This window comes from Phacochoerus africanus, chromosome 9 (assembly GCF_016906955.1).
Source record: "Phacochoerus africanus isolate WHEZ1 chromosome 9, ROS_Pafr_v1, whole genome shotgun sequence".
Taxonomy (NCBI): Eukaryota; Metazoa; Chordata; class Mammalia; order Artiodactyla; family Suidae; genus Phacochoerus; species Phacochoerus africanus.
Genome location: NC_062552.1, coordinates 102,815,500 through 102,828,513, shown reverse-complemented (window position 1 = coordinate 102,828,513; position 13,014 = coordinate 102,815,500). Strand labels below are relative to the sequence as shown.

At 55.2% G+C, this 13,014-nt stretch overlaps 1 protein-coding gene across 1 annotated transcript; it reads left to right on the top strand.

The window, feature by feature from the left end:
* Positions 1-455: 455 nt before the first annotated feature.
* Positions 456-11,994, top strand: ZDHHC22 (zinc finger DHHC-type palmitoyltransferase 22). The gene is made up of 3 exons (XM_047795526.1): positions 456-902; positions 2,671-3,210; positions 9,238-11,994. The coding sequence occupies exons 2-3, from the start codon at positions 2,685-2,687 to the stop codon at positions 9,501-9,503; spliced, it is 792 nt and encodes a 263-aa protein (XP_047651482.1). The 5' UTR covers positions 456-902; positions 2,671-2,684; the 3' UTR covers positions 9,504-11,994.
* The last annotated feature ends 1,020 nt before the right edge of the window (positions 11,995-13,014 follow it).

Genomic DNA, 13,014 nt, shown 5'->3' with positions numbered 1-13,014 from the left:
CACTCTATGTCCTTGGGCATGTGACTTAGCTTCTCTGTGGCTCAACCTCCTCATTCATACAATGGGGATCATGGAGCTTCTGCTGAAAGGATTCAGAAAGCTGCCTTATGCTAAAGGCTTAGCACAGGGCCTGATTCACAGTAAGGGCCAAATAAATAGAGTCATAATTATAAACTAATGTTCAAATAGTGCTCACTATGGACAGGCCCGGTTCAAGGGCTTTACGTATATTTTTGTCATGTAATCCTCACACCTCTGTTTTACAGATGGGAAAACTGCAATCTGAGGATCACCCAGAAGGGAACGATGGCTATTCAGACCCAGGCAGACAGGCTCCTGAGTTGGGACTCCCAACCCCTCTGTGTACAATGACGTTGTTCTTTATGGGTGTTGCCCCTGGCAAGCTGAGCTCCTAAGCCCCCAGGTTTTCCTCCGGAGAAGGGAGAGCAGGGAGGGTTGTCAGCCACGGTGGGGAGGAAAGGAGCAGACGATGGTTAGAGCATCTACAGCAGGGTTGAACCCAGAGCCCCCGGCTGGAACCAGGGGCTCAGGTCAGGCGGGCTCCCCAGCCTGCTCCAGAGGAGCGAGGGGAGGAAGGGGGGCAAGTCCACGATGCTGAGAGGGGTGGCCAGAGCGCCGCCCCCAGGAGGAGAAGGGAGGGTTGGCAGGGCTGGGGGGTGCCCAGCTGCCATTCCCGCCGTCTCCTGGCCCCCACTCGCTGGCGCCCAAGTGGGAGGACGGCAGCTGCCCGCTCCCTCCTCCCCACACCCCCGCTACCTGCCCAGTGCCCGAAGCGAAGCGTGAGGAGGCTGCGAGCCAGAGGGGCCGAGCCCACAACTTTGCAGCCTCGGGGAGGGCGAGAGCCGGCGTCCAGGGCTCCTCTTATCCGCGACCAGAGCTTGGTGAGTTCATTTCCCCAACCTTCTGTGGCGGTGCGGCGGTGGCGGCAGCGGCAGTGGCGCGGGGGGCGGCTTCCCGGGCGTCCGGGAGGCGGTGGCCGAGAAGCCGGCGGCCGCCCGCGCTGCCTGTCTCGCTAGGGCTTCGGCTGTGCCACCCGCCGCCGCGGGCGAGGCCGGCGCCAGCGCTGAACCGACAGCTCTCCGCGCCCGCGGGCCGCCCGGGCGGTCTCTGTGGTCCCTCTTCCCGGGGCCGGGGCTGCTGCTGCTCGCCGTGCGCCCCTCACTCCCCCAGCCCATCCTTAGCCTTCCAGGCGCCGCGGCGCATCTGGAGGCTGCTCCCGCGGCCCCCCTGGCGACCGGCGTGGGGAAGACACTTGCTTCACCGGAGCCCGGGCCTCGGGCTCCCTGGGGTGGGTAGCGCCGCCGCAGCCCCCGGGAGCGCCTGGAGGGGGGACAGTGTGGAGTCCCCAGTGACCAGCCCGGGCTGTGCCCTGAGCCGAGCCCCTGTGGCAGAGAGAGGCCCGCATTCCCCACGGAGGCCGCGGGTCCCCAGGGACACTGGCACCTGCAAAGGGGACTCCAAGGTGACCAGTCACCCAATCGCGACGGGACAGCCTGGACGGAGGCCCCGTGGCATTCGCCCATCCTGGGTGCAGCAGCCTTCCCAGAACTTTTCTCGCGCCTTGGGCTCGCCTACTCCTTAGCCCCTGGAAAAGTTCTCGCGGGCGCCCAAATTGTATTTTTCTAAGGCTTCCAAAGCTGGGCAGGACCCAGGGCTGCTGGGGTCGATCCGCTGAAAGGTTGGCAGAGCAGCCCCTCTTGGGCCCAGAGCGAGCTTGTTGGCATCGAAAGGGTTTCAGCGCCAACGGGGTTGTTTGGGTTTGTCGCTCCAGGAGGGCGGGAGGCTGGCGCGAAGGGGGGATTTTAATTTCATCGCCTCAAATGAAAACGCTTTTTGCAAAGAAATTAGCCAGGGCAGCCAGCGTCGGAGAGATGGGCTGACCAGGGCCGGCTGGCACAGGAATTCCTGCCTCGCCCCCCCGCCCCATCTCACCCGTTGCCTAAGAGCTTGTGTGAATGTATCTATCGATTGTTGTAATTGATTTTTCTAAAAAGCCAGGTGTCAGCGGCTGCCTCTGTGTACACACAGATACACACATACACAACACAGATAGCCAGACACACACAGATTACACATACAGAATCACACACAAGGAAAACACCCCTCTCCACACAAACATCATGGGACTCACTGGCACACATACCCTCAAAGCCTTTGGGTTACAGTAAGGTCCCTGAGTGTTGCCCAAATGGAGGTGGGGGGGAGGTGAAACAGGACTTCCAGTAGGTCATTTCTCTCTGTCCCCACCCCAAATCTTCTGCTTTCTCCTCCCAGGGGGTCTGAAGGAGAAAGCCCCAACCTGGGCACTCTTTCCACTGCCATAAAAGAGCAAAGGTCCAATCCCCCTCCCCCACCCCCCACAAACTGAGAACAAGCCCCAACCCTGCTCTCTATGTGCCTGACCCCAGGGCACTGGGGCACCACGTTCCCTCAAAAACCGAAGAGGCGGGCACCAGGAGTCAGGGCTTGGCCCTTAGAGCCGTGAGGGTCTCGAGGTCTCAGGCCTGCTTGGTCACGGGCTGGGGATGAGAGGAGGGGTGATCCGAGGGACATGGATTTGCGTGGGGCAGGACAGACCGACAGCACTGGGAGGGCTGTAGGGCGCCCTCTGACACCCAGTAAGTCTTCCTTTCACCCTGGGCCCTTTAGGAATGTAATCAAAGATGCTGGCCCTGAGGCTGCTCAACGTGGTGGCCCCTGCCTACTTCCTGTGCATCTCCCTGGTGACCTTCGTGCTGCAGCTCTTCCTCTTCCTGCCCAGCATGCGCCAGGACCCTGCTGCCGCTCGGATCTTCTCACCCGCGCTGCTCCATGGGGCTCTCTTCCTGTTCCTCTCCACCAACGCCCTGGGCAATTACGTTCTGGTCATCCAGAATTCCCCGGACGACCTAGACGCCTGCCAGGGAGCTGTGGCCAGGAGGGCCCCATGCCCCCCACCCAGCACACACTTCTGCCGAGTGTGCGCCAGAGTCACCCTGAGGCACGATCATCACTGCTTCTTCACTGGCAACTGCATCGGGAGCAGGAACATGCGCAACTTCGTCCTGTTCTGCCTCTACACCTCCCTGGCCTGTCTCTACTCCATGGTGGCTGGTGTGGCCTACATCTCTGCAGTCCTTTCCATCTCCTTCGCCCACCCTTTGGCCTTCCTCACGCTCCTGCCCACCTCCATCAGTCAGTTCTTCTCTGGTGAGTGGGCTTTGGCAGGCAGATTGGGCTCTACACAAGGACCCCCCATCCCAGCCCCAAGGTAGCACATAATATACAGGGTGTCCAGTTAAACTGTCCTTTCAGATCCACAACACATAACTTTTTAGGGGATCCCATGTGGCTCTGCAGTAACGAACCTGACCAGTATCCTTGTGGACAAAGGTTTGATCCCTGGCCCTGCTCAGTGGGTTAAGGATCCAGCATTGCCGTGAGCAGTGGTGAAAGTCACAGACACAGCTCAGATCTGGGGTTGCTGTGGCTGTGGAGTCGGCCAGCAGCTGTAGCTCCAATGGGACTCCTAGCCTGGGAACCTCCATATGCTGCAGGCGTGGCCCTACAAAAAAGAAAGAAAAAAAAAACTAACAATAAGGCATAACTTTTTAGTATAAGTATTTCCTAAATATTGCAAGGGACTTACTTATATTAAAGATTTTTACTGTTGTCTATTTGAAAGTCAAACTAATTGGACAAGCTGTATTTCATCTGGCATCCTCCCTCCTTGCCGCCAGCCATCCTCATTCATCATCTCCTCCTTGCTCGCCCCTGTCCATTTGCTCTTAGAATGATGGTGATCCAGGTACTACCCCTGCTCTGTGCCAGGCATTGCTGAGTGCTGGCCATCCCTCCACGCAGTGTGTGAGGTATGCCCGAGCTACGACCTTCCTCTGCCTGGACCCCAGTCTTGCTCACGCATTCTTCCAAGGACCTTGCCCTTCAAAGGTCTTGCCAACCAACCACAGTTGAGCAGGGTGCCAGGCCAGCCCCAGCAGAATACTGAGCCTTGTGCTCCTACTCACCATACATGGACACCCCCCGCCCCAAGGCTGTTCTCCCATCTGCAGATGGCTCCGAGCTGGGTCTGGTTGGAGACACCGCCATACTTAATGACTCTATCTTCCCACCACAAAGCAGGAGCCAGGCATGTGGGCCTTCATATGGGCTCCTGTGGGCATCCTGGTGAGGACTGTCCTTTGTTTAGTGTACCCCGAGGAGAGGCCCCTGATACCAGGCCTAGAGGGCCCCTCTTCCTGGTGGCAGTTCTTACCACTCAATCTGGCCTTGAAATTTGCCCCCACCTCATTTCCTTCACTCCACCAAGCCTGGCCTTTGACTGACTTGGTTCTTAACCCTGGTAGCATGCACACCGGTGTATATGATATTGTTATCCCCATTTTTATGAAGAAACTGGGGCTCAGATGGGATTAAATGGCTGGCAGGGTCTTACTACTTCCAAGCAGCTGCCTCTAGCCTGCCTCCCAGATATTTATTTATTTATCGATCTGGCTTTTTAGGGCTGCAGCCACGGTATATGGAAGTTCCCAGGCTAGGGGTCAAATCAGAGCTGCACCTGCTAGCCTATGCTAGAGCCACAGCAACGCCAGATCCGAGCTGCATCTGTGACCTACACCACAGCTCATGGCAACGCGGGATCCTTCACCCACTGAGTAAGGCCAGGGATCGAACCCGTATCCTCACGGATACTAGTCGGGTTCACCACCGCTGAGCCACAACAGGAACTCCCAGCCTCCCAGGTCTTTAGACAACCTGCAGCAGCACAAGGAATCCAGCACGTTTCCTCCCCCATTGACCTTTCAGGGACAAAGAAAGACAGAGCGCAGCTCCTTCCGCTGAGAACCCCACATTGTCCTGATCCGCCTGGACTGGACCGCCTTAAAATTCTGCCCCACCCTGGGGGAGCCATCCTTTCAGTCTTGGTTGGGGTTGTAGCCCCGTCCTTCGCAGGCATAGAACGTGGTGCCATTTGGCAGTGGGAACATAGAGACCCAGGAAGGAGCCAGCTATGGGGGCTGGCTTGAGGGCTGGTGGTTGAGCTGGGCCCAGAACTCTGAGCTCTCGGGCCTTCTGGATCCTGGCGCTGGCAGAGAAGGCTGCCGGGACGGAAATAACCAGGAAGGGGGAGGGTAGGTGGGCGGGCTAGGGGGTGGAGTGTGAGCACAGGCAGGTGGAGGGATGAGGAAAGCCTGGTTCCACTTTCTTTTCCAAGTAGTTTCATCACATAAAAATGGATGATTCCAAAGGGAGGAGCTTGAAATGGTTTGATGTGAGATAAGCCTGGGCTTGAAGCCTGTCCATCTGTGCTCGGTTTGGGAGATAGGAAAGTAAGGAAGAGGGACCTCTTGCTTTGATCTGAGGAGGGAACCAAGTCAGGCAGTTGGGGCCCAGATCCCTGTTCCAGCAGAAAAATCACCCCACTATCACTTACCTCCTCAGCATACCCACAAGGGAAAGGACGCATGATTTCTAATCCCCAGCTCTCCCGTCTCATGGTCCTCCTTTGCCAACCTGTCATCTTTCCCCTCACCAGCCCTCCGCGCTCCTGCCCTGACACGCACCTCACCTGTCCAGCTTCTCCCTTCCTGTCCCTTCTGCCCCTGCTCTCAACCCAAACAGCTGAGGGTGCCCCCTCTCTCATCTGCTCAGGAGGCCAGGTGGACAGGAGGGCATAAAAAGGGACAAATCCTTTAACAGAGCTGTCCCCAACTGTGGTACTGGCCCTGAGGAAGATCTGCCACCAGAGCAGGGGATGGCTCTGAGTGTGGGCCCTGTGAGCTAGAAGTGTGTGTGGGGTCTCCTGGTGGCTGCTGCCCACACCCCCTCAGTTGATGCCAGAAAGGAGGGAGATGGGCCAGTTAGATTTTAGAAGCTGTCCTTTCTTTTGGCTTCATGGGACTAGTACAGGTTTGTGTCACCTCTCTGAGCCTTAATTCTTCCCATTCAGGAAGTGGAGATGATGCCACCTGACCTGGGTCCTGGCATTTGGATTAGTATGCCAGTGTGCTGGGTGTCAGAAAGCCCAGCAGAAGAGAAAAGCAGCTAATGTTTGTTGAGCAACTATTATGTGCTACCGACTATGTAGGAGTCAATTCACCCAGTCCTTAGGACACATCTGTGAGGTATTACTACATCCATTTTAAATGTTCAGGAACCAAAGGCTTAAGATTAAGTTGCTTCAAAATCACACAGTTAGTATGATTCCAATCCCAAATTTAGACTCAGGGCTGCTCTGCCTCCAGAGCATCCATATTCTTCCCAGCACACTGCACTGCCTCTCTAGGACTGCCTCTCTCAAGTTGCTGCTGCTGCTGCTTTTTTTTTTCTGCTGTTTTTATGGTCACACCCTTGGCATATTGAAGTTCCCAAGCTAGGGGTCAAATGAGAGCTACAGTTGGTGGCCTATGCCACAGCCATAGCAACGCCAGATCCAAGCCACATCTGCAACCTATACCACAGCTTGTGGCAATGCCGGATTCTTAACCCACTGAGTGGGGCCAGGGATCAAACCCGCATACTCATGGATACTAGTCAGGCTCATTTCTGCTGAGCCACAACGAAACTCTGAAATTGCTTCTTTTTTTTTTTTTTTTTGTCTTTTTGCCATTTCTTGGGCCGCTCCCGAGGCATATGGAGGTTCCCAAGCTAGGGGTCGAATCGGAGCTGTAGCTGCCAGCCTATGCCAGAGCCACAGCAACGCGGGATCCGAGCCGCGTCTGCAACCTACACCACAGCTCACGGCAACACCGGATCGTTAACCCACTGAGCAAGGGCAGGGACTGAACCCGCAACCTCATGGTTCCTAGTCGGATTCGTTAACCACTGCCCCACGACGGGAACTCCTGAAATTGCTTCTTGATGAAAGAGCCATTTTGGGATGGAGGGAGCCTCTTGCCCCGGATGTCTATTATATAGATGTTGGGTGATCTGCCAAAGGTGTTATAGGTGTTAGGTGGGAAGCAGGGGCGAGGAGATTGGATGGTGTGACCATTCTGACCCGTGAGGAAAATTCTGTGATTTTCTAAAAGAAGCATAACTATTATTAAATAGTTCAGGGGAGCTGAGGCAGCCAGGCTAGGCAGCTTCAAACACTTTTAGAGAAAGCAGGTGCCCAGAATAGCCCTTTGTAGCTGCTGCGAGGGGCCAGGGAAAGGCCACCAGGTTTTTTCCGCATGCCTTGATTTAGTGCCAAAAGGGAAAAAAAAAAAAAAAAGCCTGTGGAAAACAGTTTCCATCAGTCCGGGCTTGTCCCTCAGGCTAAGCTGCTTGACAGCTCTGATGTTTGCATATCCCAGCTTGAGGGCCACCTCTGCCTGGCAGCATTCCTGCCCCCCAGAGGGCAACCCTGGTCCCAGGATCCTTCATCCTGCATGTGGCTGCCTGGACCAACCTGTGCTGATGAGGAAGAAGTGGGTCAGAGGCATGGCACAGCCCCAGGTGAGCTCTGTCCCACGGGTGCCCCCCGGGCAAGCAGAGAGGCTCCTCAAAATGCCAGCTGAACCGAGCTTCTTATCCCCTGGGCAGCGGGACTTATTTGTCCCCAAGTTTGCAAAGAGAAACTGGCTATCAAAGCTTGTGAGGCTGAGGGCAAGACAGCTAATGAGCAAACCTGAATCACGTCCACCTCCTTCTGGCTGCTGGGTCTACCACTGCTCAGACTGGAAAAGTTTTACTTTTTTTTTAAGGGCCGCACCCATGGCATACAGAGGTTCCCAGGCTAGGGGTCCAATTGGAGCTACAGTTACTGCCCTACACCACAGCCAGAGCAATGCCAGATCCAAGCTGCATCTGCGACTTACACCACAGCTCACAGCAATGCCGGATCCTTAACCCACTGAGTGAGGCCAGGGATCGAACCTGCATCCTCATGGTTATTAGTCAGATTGTTTCTGCTGCACCAGGATAGGAGCTCCAGACTGGAAAAGTTTTAAGAGCCCAGCCCTCAGGGGTCTGGAAACGGAAGCCTGGTGGTCAGGGGAAGCTGGGGAAGGGAGGGATCTGCTGAGTTTTGCAGAGAGGTTCAATAGGCTGTAAGATGGGGTCTCTGGCAGGTACCTCATCTCAGGAGGAGGTGGTGGTGAGCTCGCCTGCAGGAGAGAGGGGCTGAAGAGGGTTTTTGAGTTCTCTCCTGGGCACTCCACCCTGGCTGCTGGGCAGGTCAAGGCTGCCAAAGTTGCAGCCCAGCCAGGACTCCAAGCCCTGGAGAGGAGCAGGAGAAAGCTTGACGGTCTTAGGCATTAAACTCAAGCCCCCTTTGGAGGAAGTCTCCTTGTTTGTAAATGATGCTCAGTGGTGAAGGCTGCTCTGAGAGCGAACCAGAACCCCAGCCACTGCACACACACTTCCCCTGAGTCACGCGATCCTACAGAATCGTGATTATTATGTCCATTTTCTATTATGAGCAAACCGCAACTGGGAGAGGTTCAGAAACTTGTGCAAGGTCACAGAGCTGGGAGATTCAGACCTAGCATGGACTGTCCACACCAACTCTGAAGAAGAGCAAGGAATCAATTACTCGGCGTATGTTTAAACCACTCATGGAGAGTGCTGTAAGTTTAGAGGGGCTTAGGGGAGGTCTGGCACAAGGCAAGGGGTTAGACTGATGCCTTTGGGGGCCTCTTCCAGCCTTAGCAAGCTCTGACAGGACAGCTCTGGCTGGAAGGCCCAGTGGCCATACTGTTCTCTTTGTAACACTGATGACTGAATTCTCCTCTGCGTTGCCTTGAAGCTCGTGACTTATTCTCTTGATGACTAGGTCCCATTCTCCATCATGCTGTCACTTTCCTGAGTCCTCCCAGGGCTCGCAGCTCTAAAGAGAGAAGGCACTGCAGTCTAGACAGCTGCCCAGACATGGGCCCCCTCTTACGGTCCTCAGCTCACCCCTCTCTCCTCCTGAGAAAAACCCCCTTCCCCCGTTTCTGGCCCAAAAAGAGAAGGCAGAGAGAGACAGGCATCACCAACCCTGAGGGATTGTTAGCGTCTAGGCGCTGCCCATAGATGTTATCCCCCTCCTCTCCCATGTCCTCAGTTCTCCTTTCTTGCCTCAGCACGCAGAAAAAGTTAGGACAACTAGTTCCTTTCCCGGGCTGCAGGGCTGCAGCGCGGAGACTCCTACAAAATGTAGCATCAATCTCATTAAGCGCCTGGATCATAGTTCTGTACGTGGCCTGGGTGTAAAGCGAGTCTGGTGTTTCCCCGCCCCCACCCCTGCAGGAGCTGTCCTCGGTTCTGAAATGTTCGTCATTCTCATGCTCTACCTCTGGTTTGCCATCGGCCTGGCCTGCGCTGGCTTCTGCTGCCATCAGCTGCTGTTGATCCTCCGGGGGCAGACCCGCCACCAGGTGCGGAAGGGGGTGGCCGTGAGGGCCCGGCCCTGGCGCAAGAACTTACAGGAGGTCTTCGGGAAGAGGTGGCTGTTGGGGCTGCTGATCCCCATGTTCAATGTCGGAAGTGAGAGCTCCAAGCAGCGGGACAAGTAGCAGGCACTCCCATCGTTTCTCTGTGTGTGCGTCTTGACCCCTGAGGAACGTAAGACCACAGTACTCTTGTCTCCACCCGTGTCCCATTACAGCTTTGGATTGGTAAGGTCCTAGCATCCATCCTTGGTCTTGAACATATAGAGCACAGCATTGGCTGGTGGACCATGACAAGGAGGAGAGATGGCCACCCAGGCATTGCTAGGCTCCCCATGAGCCAGCCAGGGGGCTGCTAACTGTTCAGAAGCCTCGGCTTTTGTTTCTCCCCCTTGGGGCACCTGCTTTCCCCGTCTGTCTGGCTCATCCACTCTCTACCAAGTCTCATGTCATCATTGCTACCTGCTAGAGCTTTTCCTCTCAGCCCCGTGTTAGTAGTGGGGAGTGGATTCTTACGGCTGGTATGATGCTCCCCAGGACTTGGAGGCTGGCAAAAATGTTTAAAATTACCATGGGTGAGAGGCAGCCAAGTCAGCTCTGCCAACTGCTAGTGAGGCTGGCAAAGGAGGGGTGTGTGTCCTCATCCCCTCTGTGGAATTGTAGACGGTGGAAAGAAAAAAGAACTCAGGAGCTTACTGCCCAGCCCCCAAGTTGCAAGGCTCTTTCTCTGGGAGACAGCAGCCAATGGCCTGGGGTTTCCAGCTGCTGTCCCTGTCCACCTTGCCCCAGCTGGCCACCCAGCCTAATCCAAGACCTGGCTGGATGCTTCCTTTCTCTGGCACTCTTCCAGCCTTTCCCATTGGCCCAGCCTCCAGGTCTTTGCCAGATGCTAGGAAGGCAAGGAAGAAGGGAAAAGGAAGGGGAGATCCTGATAAATGAGAGAGTGTATGTGACATAACTGTACAGAAGGGGATGTGGTGGGGAGGGAGGGAGGAAGAGGGAGAGAGATGGAGAGAGGTATTGTTAGGAAAATAGAGAAATAATGCTTAAGGGATGGGGGAGAGAGAGGGTCACAGATGTTATTTGGGGAATGAAAATGAGAGGAGCAAGTGGGTTCATTTCTGAAGGATATTCTAGCAGCTAAAGCTGTTGGGTGTGTGACAATTTCCTGGGAGGTAGTGAGTATCTTACAAATGGAGATAGTCCAGAAGGAATAGGCAGTCACCTGGCAGGCATGCTGTGGGAAGAATTTTTGCATAGGATCAGAGAAAGGAAGATCCTTTTGCACCTCCAGATGCCAGTGTTCTCTTCCTGATTATTAGGGGCAAGATGTCTCTCTATTTTATTTTTTATTTTTCATTTTTGGCCGCCCTGCAGCATAGGGAGCTCCCGGGCCAGGGATCAGATTCAAGCTGCAGTTGCAGTTGCAACCTAAGCCCCAGCTGCGGTGGATCCTTAACCCACTGTGCCAGGTTGGGGATTGAACCTGCATCCTGGTGCTCCCAAGATGCCACTGATCCCGTTGTGCCATGACGGGACCTCTGCAAGATGTCTCTTGAGAGACAGAACTACTAGGTATTAATGCTAGTTGAGGGAATTGGCATTTGAGGATGGGGAGAAGGAGCATTGCCAGGGGCAGGTGGGGGCAGTGGTGGGTAGAACAGAGCTGAAAGATCACGCTCAACTCTGAGGAGTGAGATTGGGAGAGTTGAGGCTCAGGAAAAGGGAGACAGAGTGTAGGGGTGCCATTGTGTGACCAGTGCTGACTGGCTCTGGATGGGGGTACTGCTATGTGTTCTGGGACCCAGAAGACCAGACTCCTGGAGCATATGAGGGAGTGGGGACAATACAAGGGCCCCCTTTGACTGGGTCCCAAGGCTAGTCTGCCATCCAGTCTGCTCTAGGCCAGCTGGTGGTCACAGCGACCCCAGCCATTGGGGCACAACACACTGAGTTCTTGAGCAGAGCTTGGGAGAACTTTATCTTGGTCCTGCCTTCATGCCCCCTAGAGAACTAATGTAGTAATGGTGCCATCGGCTCATACTTCTCCCTCCTATATTCATTCACTCATGTATCCTACATGCATTTATTGAGCACCAACTATGTGCCAAGTCTCTATCAGGCACTGGTATACAGTGATGAACAAGATGAGATCCCTGCTGCCAGGAGTGTTTGTCACTGTCCCTATGCACTGACGTCTACCCTCTAAAAAACGGTCACTCTGCCATCATGCTGGTGAACAGGGCAAGGTCACTTGGAGGAGAAGGATGTGGCAGAGAGGGTTGAAGGAGAGCCTAGGCTTCCTGGATGGCGGGGGGGGGGGGGGTCAGTGGGTGGGCGTCCTCCACCTCCGTTCCGGCCACACTTCAGCAGTGGGAGTGGAAGGGGAGCAGGGAGAGGGTCTGGGCAATCCAGGCCTTGCCTCTTTCCTGACTCCAAAGCTCAAGCTTGGAAGCCAGTCCTGTCACTCTCAGCCTCCTGGAGGCTCTACACGGTAAGGGAGCAAAAGGGTTTCCTTCCCGGCTGACTGGTCAGTGGGGGGGACAGTGGGGAGGTCGCCAGGTGTGGCTCTGTATTTTCCATGAAGAACATCAATAAAATATGTGGCTTTAAATTGGATTCCAAGTGATCACTTTGGCACTGTGGTCAGTAGCAGGGCTGGCAAGGCTGGAACATACTGACACAGTCGTACTAGTTGTTAAAATATTTAAGGTAAGTATTAAAAATACTTCTGTTCCAGCCAGTAAAGGACTGTGTCCAGACTCCCTGGGTAAAACCTATCCCTACTGTCTCAGCTGCTCCTGCTCCTCCCCAGGGATCCCTGGATCACCTCACAATCCAGCATTGCAAAGGGCGATGCCCAGCACCTGTCTGGGATCTCCAAGATCCTGCTCCAGCCCCCCGGCCAGTGTCCCTTATGAATGGGCAGGGTGGTGATGTGTGACTGGTAGCAGGACCACGTGCTGGCATCTGTAGACCCACTACAGGTGGAATGTCTAACCTGGGGACTTTCTTCCTCTTCCCTCTTCCAGTGCTCCTCCCCCGCTCCTCCCCATATCAGAGGACAGTTGCGGAGCAAATGCAGAGGGGAGTCCACCTGGTCCTCGATCTCGGCCAGAGCTGACCACCACTGAGGCTCAGCCAGGGCCCCCTGCCTTCTCAGTCCCCACAACACCTGGACACCTTGAGCTGCGCAGCCCTGGAGAGGGCAGCTGAGAGGGTATTGAGCCCAGGAAGGAGGGAGTAGTCCCTGAGCAGGTGAATGAGCATGACTTCCAAAGACTGTGCAAACCTGGAGGGATGGAGAACACAATGGCAAAGTGCTAGTTCTACCTGGGCTGTTGAAGAAGCTGCAGCCTAGGCCAGTGTTGTATATGGGACTGCATTCCCTGAACACACGCCCACGGGCAACCAACAAGGCAGCTCCTAGATCTGCTGAGGGGGAGGGCAGGTGAGAAGGGAACAAAGGGAGCTGCGGCTGATCCTCAGCACCTCCTAGAGCATAAGCTGTCTGTACTCCACAGGGCAGACGCACTTGCTTTGTTCACATGGTACCCTGGATGCCAGGCAGGGGCTAAGTACACTGCAGGTGCTCAATAAACATTGACCCCATGGCTGTGCAGGCCAATGCTCTTTC

What these genes read in the sequence shown, in the direction of transcription:
- ZDHHC22 (XM_047795526.1), top strand. Translation starts at nt 2,685, where the DNA reads ATGCTGGCCCTGAGGCTGCTCAACGTGGTGGCCCCTGCCTACTTCCTG. An exon ending in CATCAGTCAGTTCTTCTCTG is followed by an intron (nt 3,211 to 9,237) that starts GTGAGTGGGCTT and finishes CCACCCCTGCAG; the next exon opens with GAGCTGTCCTCGGTTCTGAA.